The 13,716-nt window shown below is 38.3% G+C and overlaps 1 protein-coding gene across 1 annotated transcript in view; it reads left to right on the top strand.

Moving 5' to 3' along the window:
- Positions 1–13,716, top strand: part of LOC116442088 (dystonin-like) — a 164,651-nt gene that overhangs the window by 3,533 nt on the left and 147,402 nt on the right. Inside the window, exon 3 of the mRNA XM_032104682.1 lies at positions 11,743–11,931. Within this exon, the coding sequence (XP_031960573.1) occupies positions 11,743–11,931 (189 nt within the window). The remainder of the gene's footprint in view (positions 1–11,742; positions 11,932–13,716) is intronic.

Raw genomic sequence — 13,716 nt, 5'->3', positions numbered from 1 at the left:
ATGTAGTTGTTTGCACTAGTCTTTCTTTATTTTGAGTATTAGTTTTAGAATAAAATGTCTGTGCTGAACCAAAACCAGACCAAAATAACAGTATAACTCAGTGAGAGTTCTACCAAAGTAGGGACCATGATTCATTGTTGGGGCTTTTTATTTTTATTATTATTAAAAATATTAAGACTATCAATAATTCACTAATGCCATTCTTCTTGTGCTCTCTGTAGAAGTTTTTTTTTTCATGAAGTAGAGGAATTTTCTCTGAGTACTTTGTGGGCTTGGTTGGGCTTGATACAATTCAATGTTTATCATTTTATACTTTAGAAAGAGGTCTGAAAGTCTTGTGTACCTTTCAGTTTAAAAGCATTGCTTAATGTGTTGGTGTTTCCACTTCTTGTGATTTAAATTTCGTTCTGAATTAGTTTTCCTTATAGTTGAAGCCTCTGGACTCATTGGATTATGTGAGATTTTTACCTTTCAATTAAAAGGGAAGTAAGCTTCAAGCCCTTAGGCTGGAAGGAATTAATCTGAATGGTATAATTCTTAATGTCTTTTGATTTGGTGGTAAGAACTGTTGAAAAGGAAGGTTCTCATTCAGGATCTCTAAATGGTTGGGTTTTATGAGATTGTGAAGGGATAATTATGCTAATTGCTAAAGTAGCCGTTTTCATATTATTGGGGAAAAATGACCAGTTTTATAAATCTTTTGCCTGAAATTTTCTCTGAGCTGTACAGTTTTCTTTATCTTACCTTTTATATTACAAATACTATGACTTCAGGAACTGAGGGTATCGGTGTCAGTGGGCAGTTGTATCACCTTGTATTTATTTAATTTTGACTCACATATTTTCAGCAAGTTTCCTATGAATGCTTCCACTGAGACCTACAGGTATAAATCTACTAGGAAACAAATCAGTGGAAGTTTTACAGTCCACTGTAAATTCTGACTTCACATAACCCAGGTGGACCTAAACACACCAGTAAGACAAATAGGAGTTGACACTTTATGAAAAGACTGCCTGGGAGGGCTGGTGGTGTGTGTTAACCATGTCTGTAGCAAAGGAAGAGCATTTAGGTGGTTTGAGTTTTGCAGACCCCACATTTCCATTTTAGTACACCGAACAGTCGCTACAAGGTTGTATACATTCAGTCTATTGTTGTGACAAGACTGGTAGTGAAATAGGTCATCCAAGACTGATGACAATTTTTAAGAGCAAATGGATTTTCTAAATCATCCATTATGGTACAAAGGATGCAAAACTGTAGTACAACAGTCTCCAGGAAATGTATATATTATTTTTTTGACACAGATGCCCAGAAAATTGTTCATTAACTTATCCCTAAGTGTACCTTTGCCATAATCATGCCCCTTCTGAGGCTGATTGTGAAACAGTTGCCTAAAAATACAGTTTTAGCTATCTTACAAAACAATAATGAATAGTCTTTGAAGAGTTGCACCATAATTCATCCTGTGCTTTGCAGTTATTTATAAACTGCTCCAGATATGTACAGCTCCACTGAAAGAAGAAATCAGCAGACCCTCCAAGCTGAATTTGAGTCTTCTGTTTGATCGGAGGGAGTGCATTCAAGGAGCACCAGAAATGTGCAGGACTAGCCAGAAAAATGCATTTATTCCCCTATTGAAAGGATGTTTCATTGTCTTTATGGAGCTGAATCAGACTGAAAATATTTTATTTTTGTGTTTGACATGATTTTCCCCCAGGATGTTGAAACTATTTTTCCATTAGCTGTCTAAGAGATAAGGAACAGGTTCAAAGGAAAGTAAATCAGAGACAAAAATAAATTGTTTTCTTAGATGTATGAGAGCACTTAGGTATGGGAATGAATGGAGAACTATAAACACAGGTTACACTGTATAAGGACAAATCCTTCTGTCCATTTTTCATAATATATCCGTTAATGTGGCCCAGACAGAGTATGGCACACTGAGCTGTCAAATGGCAAACTAGGTATCACTGAGATTTGGTTTTCAATACGTTGTCTGTCCATCACTCTTTGTCAGCTTTAGTCACAGCAGTTCTGCCTTTAGATAGCCAATAAGCATCAGTCTGTGCTGAGGAACAGCCTGTTTGGCAATTGTATCACAAAATATATGGCAATTGTCTGGTTGCTGCAGCCTCTTTAGCTTGAGTGTCTGAGCTAAACTACCTCCAGAGGAGTTAACTTGGGTATTTGTCTCTGTACCACAATGTAGTGTACAAATGCCTGATACATTTATATAGCCTTCTGGTTGTCTGCATCTCTGCTCTGGCTTCTGATGGTCTGCAGAGCTTTGAAATGCTGAGGGGATCTCCTCTGAGCTCCATCAATCACCTGATAAAGTACTGACATTGTGTCATGTCCTCACGGTTCTCTAGCAGGACAGGGAAAACCACTGCATAAAGATACACTACCTCATAAAAGTACTTACTCTTTAGCTTGCCTTTAATACAGTTATGCTAACAAGCTCATGGCTATCATGTAAGTATTTGGATATCCAGGTTTCTCAGTATCTACTGTTATGTGTGGAAATGTGTGTTTTAGATGAGCTGCAGTTCACTTGTGCTGTGTGCCATTTAAGTGCACACAAGCACAGCCCTGGTTCCAAGGGGATGCAGGGGGAGCATGGCTTGTGGCTGTCTGCCTGTTAACAGACACATGGTACACATGAACAGAATGGGAACTTCTAGCTGCTGCCTTTTGCCCTAAACTAACCTCAGACTGAAACCATGAATTAAAATAGATGAGGTCATACTTGCAGTGAGCACATATATTACCACATCTCCTGTAGAAACTGTTCTTACACAGACAGAAAGGATCATGCAGGGCTCCATAGATCACACACTGCTCAGAAAAGCTTAATCATCTCCACTGACTTCTCAGTTACTGTAGTTAGATTATAAGGGCGACAGATCAGGTTGTAGATGCTCTCTCAGAAACAGCTCAGCTCTTTAGGCTGAGGGTATTAAATGTAAGAAAGCACCACATGCACAGTACCTCGGGGTTGTGTCTGCTCCAGGGCTGTTATGTGTGTTTTCCTTGGGCATGGAAACCTCACCCACACTCTCTTCCATTCCCAGACTGTTTTGAGTAGAGGCACCTTTGATATGCTATGGAAGAATGTGCAGAGCGCAGAGTGAAGTCACCTTGATGTTTTCATGTAGGATCTGATTCAGCCGAGCTGGCTTTTTGGGGCCTGGCCATGTCAGACATGTGAGGATACCATCCAGAGCTGCAGCCTCTCCCCCTGCTCCATGTGCTCTGCAGCCTGGAGGGGTCTCAGGCTCTGGAGAGTGGGCATGTGGGCTCCCCCAGCCTCCCGGGGCAAGGACTCAGCTCTGTGTGGCAGAGATGCTTTAGCATGTCAGGCTCACAGTGGACACAGCCGATCTTGATCTAGTGTTAGCAAAGCTGCCTTGGTTTTTAGCTTATTCCTTGTGCTTCTGGTTCACCAGGGAGCCTGGGTACCTGTTACCTGGATACTTGTACCCAAAGTGTCAGCCCCTGCTGTGCTCCCTTGTGCCCTACTGCCTTGCATCAAGGAGAGTCAGAGCTTTGCTGTTCCTGACTCATCAGCAGGAATGAAACATGAGTTGCAGCTGAAGTGTGGAAACACCGTATCAGCTACAGAAACTAACTGCACTTGATGTTTGGGCAAAGACACATTTCCTGCAAGTTGTGCCAATGTCCTTATCTCCCCTGTCCACTCAGCTGTTTAAATACAGCACTCGACTTCAGGACAGTAGGGTAGGTAGTAGAGCAGACTGAAAGTGAAACACAGATCCTACAGGCTTAATTGACAATTATATAAATTGATAGCAAAAATTATACTGAAATACATAATCTTGTCAGACTGAGGTATTGTATTTATCCTTCTTCCTTGTTCTAGAAAGAACAAAATGATAGAACCAAGTCGAGGCATCATTCTCTTCTGATCTGCTTCCACTGCCTTCCTTCATGTGAAGGTAGGAGTTGGAAAGTGAATTTGTTAAAACAGCATCCCCTTATGCAGCCCAATAAACTCACTGTAGGCATTTACAGCTTATAGTCTATAGGGCTTCTCAGCTGACCTAGTGTTGATGTCTGCTTCAGGATGTGCTGGATGGTTCTTCAAGCCTCACTGAATGTGTTGGTTAAATTTTTTATTGGTGGTAACAGGAAGCAAAGGCTTGTTCAGGTATGTTGTTGGTATCTGAATCTAGTTATCTTAATAGATAAATGAATTCCAGCCTAGGTATCTTTTTTTAAAATATATTCCTGCTAAGTCTCTTATCAGTTATGCATCTATGTTATAATTGAAAAAGTACAGACACATCTTCATATGCTGTGGTGGGATAAATCCTACCAGTTTGTGTTTCAAACAAGCACACTAGACAGAAGAGAGTACTTTCTTTGTATTAGATGGTTGACAGTACTGGTATGGTTTAGCAATCTCTGTTTTTTCTTATTCAGCTTCTTACCATATTTTTAATATTTAAAGCTAATTCCTTCTGGCAGATCCTCAATGTATACTGGACACTGCCCAAGATGAGGAGACATGATGAGATGGGAAATGGAGGAAGCAGAGCTGGAAAGGTGACATGCTAGGGGAATGCACTAGTATATTTTAAATTAAACCTTCCCTTGCAGACCACTGATCAAGCAGTACACTGATTTTTTTTTTTTTGTTCTTAAATAATTGTTCCCTTCCTACTGTAGGCTTGCAGTGCCCTGAGGTAACAGGGAAAGAACTGGGACAAGCCATCACAAAGCAGCCGTGGAGAGCTGCAAGGCTTCTTGTCAGAGAATGATAGGGCTGTGTGGAGAGCAAGCCGGCTTCTGGGGCTTATAGCTTTAGACAGGAAAGAGTATTTAAAGGGTATCTTGAGGCATGACTGGGTGTGCCATTTGGCTATTTGCTTGCAGATCATCAGATTTTCCTAAAGTTACAACTTACCTGTGCTTTGATAGGAATCCTGACGTTATGTCAGGAAAAACCAAATGTCATGCTAAACAGCAGTGTAATATAGCATGGGTTATTAGACACTGTATTCTAAATTCACACCGAAACCTAGCTTCACACAAGGGTTCCTATGTATTTACTTGGGGGGCCTGCTTAGGAACTGGAAAGCAGATTATTGATGTTCTATTTCATGAACTCGGTTGTGAAAGTAATGTTGTTCAGGTTATGTAAAAAGCAATTGCTTTAAATGCCTTTGAACGTGTGGACTTATCTTGGAATATTACACGTGCCAAATCACAGTCTTCAATATCTGAGAAATGGTTCCAGCACTTCTTAGAGTTTAGATTTTAGAAGATAAGAATAATATCTCCTAAAATAAATATAAGGCATGCAAAGCAGCATCAGTGAAAGCTTGCTAATGAGGGAGCGGAATGAGAAATTGAATACAAAATCTTATATTTTATGCTTTAAATCCTGATTCAGATCTTTATAGGAGTAACCCTTTGTAAGATTAAAAAAAATTAGTCAAGAGAACCATACCAAAAAAAAGGTTGCAGTCTATTTTTTTAGTTCTGATAGAATCAAAATAGAACGAACGCAGTTGCATCCTCCTTGGGTGTTAGTGAAGTAATATGCTCAGTGAGTGTAGGTAATCTTCCTGTGATCCTGTGATAGAAAATTTACACGTTGCATTACTTAGCAATCTTTGCTATAGATATCTTGGGGAACTTAACTTGAATCTTGGATTTTGGGTTGAACTTGCAGAACTGGCAGTTAAATAAATGTTGTGGGGTTTTCTTTGGTTCTTTGTAAATTCAGGATGGAAATCTTTATGGAAGAGGAAGGAGGGAAATAATGCAATCTTGGCCACTTTTTAATTTAAAACCGTTCTTACGACTCGGATGCATATATATATATGCATATATCTACATCTATCTATCTGTATTTCTTTTTTTTCTGGGTAGCAGAAAGAATCTAAAATTTCTTGCTTTCAGTGTGCAGGGGAATTTGATATAATAAAGTTATCTAATTAAACCTGTCTTTTTAGTTGGAGTAGGTATCCAGCCATAGGGTTTAATTCTGTTTCAGCCTGTCTGTAAAACAGCTGAGAATGCCAGCATCTTGAGAAGGGTTTGACGCTATGCAATGTCTGCAGGCCCTAAGAGGATGTGGGTTGCATAGACCTGAAAGTTTCCAAGCTTTAAACAGTTGGTCACCAACTAAAGACTATTTCTTGAAGGCCATTAGTCGACAATGGTAACAGATGATAATTCTCATGCACATACAACCACTGTCCAAAACCTTAAAAGCAAGAATGCAAAGCTGGATATTCTATCTGAGCTTCTTTTGGCTTTGATATTCATTAGCACACCTTAATCTACAGGAATTACTCAAATATCTGCAAAGGCCTTTGCAAACACTTGAGTTCTGCTGTCACTGAATTGTGGCCTAATGCTAGCTAGCACTTTCTCTGTGATTTACTGAAGGTAAACTGGGCGGCAGTCCAGTGCCCACTGAAGCTAATGGAAGGATTTCTGTTGACTTCAGCTGGATATCAGATAATGCACTTTTACTTCTATTGATGTTAATGCTTACTGTCTCTGAGAACCCATACTGGCTGGAAAGGTTGAGTTCCAAGATCAGAATTCTGACAGCCAATATATTCTACATAAAATACTTATACACTGGAAAAAGTGAAAACTGAATATGGTTTCTTATCAAGCATAAAAATAGAGATAACGTGTGATGAAGGCAGTAGGGCTAGTAGAAACTAGAATGGAGAGGAGAAGGATCTGGTGAATTAATACAATTGCACATTAAAAGAATGGAGGAGACAGAGATTTATATCACTAAAGCAATAATGCACACATGAGGTAGCGTTGATGTATTCATATGGTGTTCTTAAAGAATCAGACAAAGAATTGAAAATAAATACAGAAAAACAAAGACAGTGAAAGAAAAAGGTTATTTAATTATTATTAAAAATGTCCTTACCTGTAAATTTAAATAAAAGCAGAAGTTAGAAAAGTTTTTTTTGGAAATGTCAAATTCCTGTTTTTATAATGAATAAATTAAGAATGAGAATAAGCAAAAACATAACAAGGATAGCAGAGTATAACATATTTGGTTATCAAATACCAGACCATACTGAAGAAATGGGGCAAATAAATACACATTATGTTGTTAAGAAATGCACGGTTGAGTATATTACAGAGAAAAGTCCTTAGCCGCTTTCTTAATTTTTAGGTTTAAGATCTTCAGAAAGGGCCTTTTGAATGAGTTTTAACAGTTCAGTGAGGACTACTTTCAGATGTGTAGCCTCATTGCAAAGAAGATGGGATGGGAAGTGTTTAAACAGAACAGAAAAACATGTTCTACTGTTATATAGTAATATATATATTCATACCAGTAATATGAATTTATAAGAGTACTGTATTGAATTATGGGGATCCATCAAGAGTGGTTTCCATGAATACGGAAATATAAAACTCTCACAGGAAAAAAAAGTGGTGGAAGAGACCAGAACCATTTCATGTAGAAGGAGAAAAATAAAAGAAGTCTGATGATAAAATGTGTATGGAATGGTGAATACCATATTGAAGGCAGACCAAAACCTAGTCACCATGGGTCTGATCCATCCTATTTAATTTGTATACTCACAGTATGGATGTCTTTGAGTGGTCAGCTTGGGCTGTGGCTATGGCCAATGGAGAGAAATGGGTGCTGTGAGGGAGCGGTTCTTCTGGCCTGCTGGCTTCGATGGCTCGAAGGGCAACCTGGGGAGGGCATGTCTGCTGAACTTTGGTTAGGGGAAATCCATATGTGTTTCTATAGACAAAAAATGAGTCACTGAATCAGAGTTGTGAAGTTAAAACTTGGCTGGATAAGGTATTTTTTTACTGAGCACCTTACTGTGAAAGTAATTTTACACAGCATACTCTGGCATGCAGTGGCCAGGCTGGCAACATTCATCATCCATTTGGGTATAAAGATAGAATAGGTTCTTTCAATACATTCCAGAGAAAAAGCCAACCAATCAATCAAACAACAAAAAAATCAAACCAAAACCCCCCCAACATTCAGAGAAGACTATAAAGGATGAATTTCAGCTAAAATAGGCTGATCTCCCCAGCCTGTTTCCTCATACAGAAAAGCTCATTTGAGACCAGGTGAGCTAGCCTTTGGCTCTGCACCAGCCTCCAGAGACACCTCTCCATTCCTGTTTTCTGTAGAGTTTGATTAGGAAGATCATTCTTCCTGGATTCAAACAGACTCTAACTGGAAGAATGCACATAAAGATTTTTGTGGAGTAGATAATTCCAGGTTCAGTTTGCCTTGTGTCTTCCTCTGATATGTCTAAAACTGATTCTGGTGGTTATGTGAGTTGTTTCTTTAAGGAAGGATACTTTAGGGTAAATCTTTGTGCAGCTATTTTGGTATTTGGAAGACAGGTTTTCTAAAAATACATGTTTGAAGTTTTGTTTGGTTTGCCTTGTTTCAGAATGTTACAGGCACAAAAATGAGTCAGGCAGTAGGTTCTGGGAATGAGCAACTCCCTCCCAGCGCAAAGAACAAGAAAAGGTTTTCATTGCCCAGTGACACAGCATTCACATGGTACTGGAAGCTACAAATTGCTTAATGGTGTTAGAGCATCCTCGTTGTAATATCCATGTGATTTTAAAATCTCCACCTTTTCCTCAGTGATTTGGTCTCAGGTGGTGTACTGTACTTCCCTGAGCATTTTGTAACACTTTTCTGCTGGTCTGTGGGCACTGATTTAACATCTAAAATAGTGCTGTCTTTGCCAAACAAATATTTGTGTGACTTCCTTGTTTTTTATTTTGATTGCTATATTAATATGATGTTTTTAATTCTGGGCTAAACTGTGGGATAAATAACACAGATGACACAAAAAGATTCTGTTCATTTCACTGTTTAGAAGGAATCACTGGCCATCCTAATTTTGCACTGAGCATAGGAGTAGCAGCTACCATATGTTACATCACTTTTAACGCCCGTCTTTGTTTTTGATTACCAAATTTTGAAATTTTCCAGATTTGCATCTTTTCTCTGGCAAAGTCTCATTTCAGGAATGAGTAAGCAGTTTGGGTTTTGGTCTAAGGACTCTGCCCTTGTAACTTTATCTTTGTAGATATGGAATTAATTTTCCACCCAAAATCATGATCCTCTGCCTTTATCACATTATAATCCTCCCCACAGCAACCATTTGTGATACTGCAGGCAGATTATGACTTCAAGAGAAGCATAAGCTTCAGCAAACAGGAGCAGATGAGCTCTTAAAGAGATAAAGATCCCAATTTCTTGGTAGTAATAAACAGCAAAAGTGAAAAATACAGAAATATCAAGGTGAAGCATTGTCTATAAACAGATTTTTCTGGAAATCACAGGTGACTTTTTCATATCGAAACATAATAATCAGTAAACCTTGACATATTTTGAGGTGACGCCACTCGGTGAGACAGACTCACATACTTAAATCCCTATTTGGCATGTGTTTCTAAGCACTTTCAGAGCTGCTTAGCTTCTATCAAATTCTTCTGTTACATAAACATACTTTCCCAAAGAGTTTTATCCAGCTAATGGGATGGGAGTGTGGTGAGGGAGCAGTGCAGAGTATATCACAAGGCTTTGGCCAGTAGCCCTCACATGTAAATAAAACATAATGCATTTAACATTTAGAAAATCTATCCTGATTTCAGAATTTGGAAGAGATTTGCTGGGTGTTTTGGTCTCTTAAGGAATATTTGCACTTACTATGGAATAATCCCTCATGCACACTAGCATTTTTTTCTAAAAGAAAATTTCCACGAGCAGTAAGCTCTGCAATAGTAGGCTCCATGAGCTGTGTTTTTCCCGTTATTCTGAATAGTCCCTAGTATCATGTTGAATGATACATTGTAAGTACCTGTTAGCTATTTTACAGTGTAGAAAGGAAATGGAGCAGTAAGCTTTCCCACTGCAATAGTGTGGCAGAGTCTCACATTTATGTCTTTGAATGTTTGGAAATCCTTCTAAATCAGCTGGCTGCAGTGGCTTCCACTGTTCCACGGCTTGCTTTGGTTGATATGGACAGGGTCCTGCTCCCATTCAGATATGGAGTGTCAAGGTCTGTCCTTACCTATAGTCTGAATGATTCTATTGCTTCAGTAGAGTAGGAGGGATCATAAAAAAAGATTCAAGAAATTTTGGCTGTACCTTTGCATCAGATGTATTTCACAGCCCTGATGCACTGCATACATGAACCTCCCAGACTGACTAAGTAGATTTGGGCTCTATTTCTGTCCCTCCTCTCCAGTGTTCATGTGTTGAAGGTTGTTACTTGGAAGTTACTTCACCTCCACTTCAACCTTTTTACGTTATCTGTTGCATGCAGTGTGTATTTATAGCAATTACTAGCATGTCTATGTAAGTGTGCATTTGTGTCTTTTGGCCATTTAAGGGTATATTTACTTAACGGAGAACACCTTTAAACAATGAAGATAGCTGTTTGTCTGTCTGAGTGTCCAGAACAGACTGTTGCTGTCTTCCCTTGCAGTCTCATGAACATTAGAGGAGGAAATCCAAATTTCACAGAGCCATACTTTTGATGGTTTCAATTTACCAACATAACAGCATTTTAGCATAACTCTTCTGAGATGATTTCCTAATTAAAACAACAACAAAAAAGGCAAAACAAATCATAAAACCCGAAAGCTAATGGAAGGGGGGAGAAAAAGAGCAGCAGATTTATACGGAAATGTACTGCTCCCACTAGTTTTCTGCTGGCAGGAATTCAGGATATTTAGATTCACAGCATAGATTTCTGCAGTTTTATCTAAAATCTAACCTTGCAGAAGTTTGATTCTAAAATGCTGGCTTTGTTGTGTAATGACTTCAGTGAGGTATTCTACTAGAAGAAAAAAAGAAAGTAGAAAATTAGGAATTCCTGCATCTGTTCTTGGTTTCGAAAAGAAATACAGTCCTTAAACTGCAGACTGTTACTAAGGATGTAGATTTGGCTCACTTGTTCTGAAAGCTGATGCGACTAAGTGAATGAATATTTACAACTTGGCCAAGTTTAATATCAACCAACATTGTATTCAGTACAAATGGCCCTTGTCAGACTTGTGCATGCTCCTGAGGGGACTCAGTGAAATGAGAGAATGCTCATTGTAAATGCTCTGCAGGTAGCAATAAAGGGATAGCATTATACATGTTGCCATTAAAGGAATGAAATTCTGTAAGGCCATGAGCCATTCTGGATGATGCTCAGAGGTTTTCCCAGAAAGCCTCTAAAAAGCATTTCTGAAGGGCATTTTTTCCTGAGTTTATTAATTTGGCCAAATACACTCATATTTCTGAGGTGATATAAATTGTTGCCACCTACCAATTTTTCTTCACTTTCATTCTCAGAAAAAAAGTCCACATTTTCAGCCCATGCTCCCTAAAACCATTTCTCATGAGGCCAAGAATTAACCTGGAAAATTTTAATTATAAATTTTAAATTAGAACTTTTTAGTTATAAATAACTAAAAGCGTGAGCTTATAAAGAAAAGCAACAGGAGTTAGTGCTACTGGCTGTGTCTATAATACATATAATTGAGCAATATAAATCAAATGTGATATTAACAGCACTTGGCAACGGCAACATCTCTTTATTGTTACATGCAGTATATATGGACATTATGTTAATTTAAGGTGAGCATGCCTGTACCTTGAGTTGTTCAGATCCTGTGTGATTTGCTGTTGTTACACAGCTCCATTCTGGGAGATGCCAAACACGATGGTGGCTTTTTCTCTTACAGGGCTTTAGATCAAGTCCTCGCCATGCCAGAAGACGTGTAACACCTCGCCTGGAGGAAACACAGCCTATAGTGGAAGCTCACCATCTAAGTGAGCAGGAAACTTCTGTAAGAAAAAGAAAAATCAAGAAAAGCAGCCGGGTCCAACCAGACTTTTACCATTCTGTTCAAGTTACCCCGACTCGAAAACCTGTAAGTATTTTACCTTTAGGGACAAACAGCACTCAAAGTATATTATAGAGCACTCAGAGTATATTACAGTCATGTAATATAATTCTAATTTTTGGGCTATTCATATTCTATTCCTTGATTTAAAAACCTTTTCAGTTCTCATATTCAGCAGCAAATCCAGATGAAAGTTTGTAAGACTGTATTTAATGTTGATGCATAACTCTAAAAAATAATCCAGTCCTGCAAAAGGGGTTTCTGAATTTTGATTTTTTAATTTAATATTTAGACTATAGACTATAATCAAATTAGATATTTCATTTGATAGTTTTATAGTGATTTTTCTTAACAGGTTTTTATAGCACATGTGCATTTTACTGAAATTCCGTACTCAGGTTTATCAGTGATGCTATGTACCAAGTATCATTACTGGATCCAATCTTGAAGTCTCTTCTACTTTATACACTATTTACAATCTTTCTGCTCAACAAAACTTAGATCAAATCTCAGAATTCTTTGCTCCTCAGTTTGATTTACACACAGTTCTTTTAATACTCATAACCTACTTTTAGTGTGGAAATACAACAGTTTGTTGAAACACACAGTTCATAAGGTAAATTTGTGTGAAGACCTATTCTGTCCTGAAGGTATAATGCATTTCTCTTTTTAATGAGAGCTCATTGCTTTGATACATTTTCTGACTAACTTTTCTGTGCTTATATTAAGGGGCTTGAACAACTTCTATAAAGTTAGTATTATTAAAAAGGTAACTATTGAGCATACCCTAAAAAAGATTATCTTGAAGTTGCTAGAACCTAACAACCTTCCTGGACTGCTGTTAACTGAGCACCAAGAATTATCAGTGAGCTCTGAAGATGGCTTGAGGAAGCATTCCTTAGTGGAATTACATTGCCTGAGAGCAAAAAACTGGTGCAAAGAAAGCCATAGCTGCCAATAACTGCCAGAATTTTTGCCTATGATCTGAATTTGTTTGTCTGCTTTCACTTCACTACTCCCCATTTTCCTCTGTTCTCTCATGCTTCTACTCATGATTTATTTTACACTGCTCATGCTTCTGTGGTTTAATTTTATCTGATGGATCTGTCTTCTACTCTTCTTAAAGGATCTGCTGTCACTTTCTTCTCAACCATCTCCCTTTCACTCCCATCCTATCTTACTTTCTAGACTACTTGTCTAGCTCTGTTACTAGGTCTCCAGCCTTCCGCCAGGCTCCCTCTGTTCATTATTTCCTTCTGGTCCTTTCCCTGCTTCATTGTCCTTCCTTCACCTCTTCCATCATCAACCCTTTTTTTCCATACCACTCCTGGTTTCCTTTTTTTATTCCCTTTTTTGTTTGATTGATCATACTTTTTTCCATGGTAAGCCTATGCCAAGGGTAAGACTGCCTGTCACTGCTGAGGCTGTAACCAATTGCCACTGATTACCAACGTTGGAAAAAGAGCATCAGTGCTGCTGAATTAAAGAGCTTAAACTGTAGAAATGGTGTAAGCAGCAAAACAAGCATTGAAGAATGGATTAGTTAAGCTAAGAAAGCCCTGCTTTTTCCCAAAGTCAGTAACGTGTCAGGAACTTCAGGACCAGCAAAAGAAAAGAAATGTGTAAGAATAGAAGATGTGCGGTGTTACTATATAACTTCACTTTCGTATCATTTCATGTGTCTACTGTCTGCTAAAATCAGCCACTGAAACAATAATAAATCCCAGATTTAGAGAAAACTTCTCTCAGTGCTGCCACCATTATGTCACTTCCCAGAAATTGCTTTTGCAGTATATCTTTTATACAGTTATA

Source organism: Corvus moneduloides, chromosome 3 (genome assembly GCF_009650955.1).
Source record: "Corvus moneduloides isolate bCorMon1 chromosome 3, bCorMon1.pri, whole genome shotgun sequence".
NCBI lineage: Eukaryota > Metazoa > Chordata > Aves > Passeriformes > Corvidae > Corvus > Corvus moneduloides.
The sequence above is the reverse complement of the archived record's forward strand: the minus strand, read 5'-3'. Positions and strand labels throughout refer to the sequence as shown.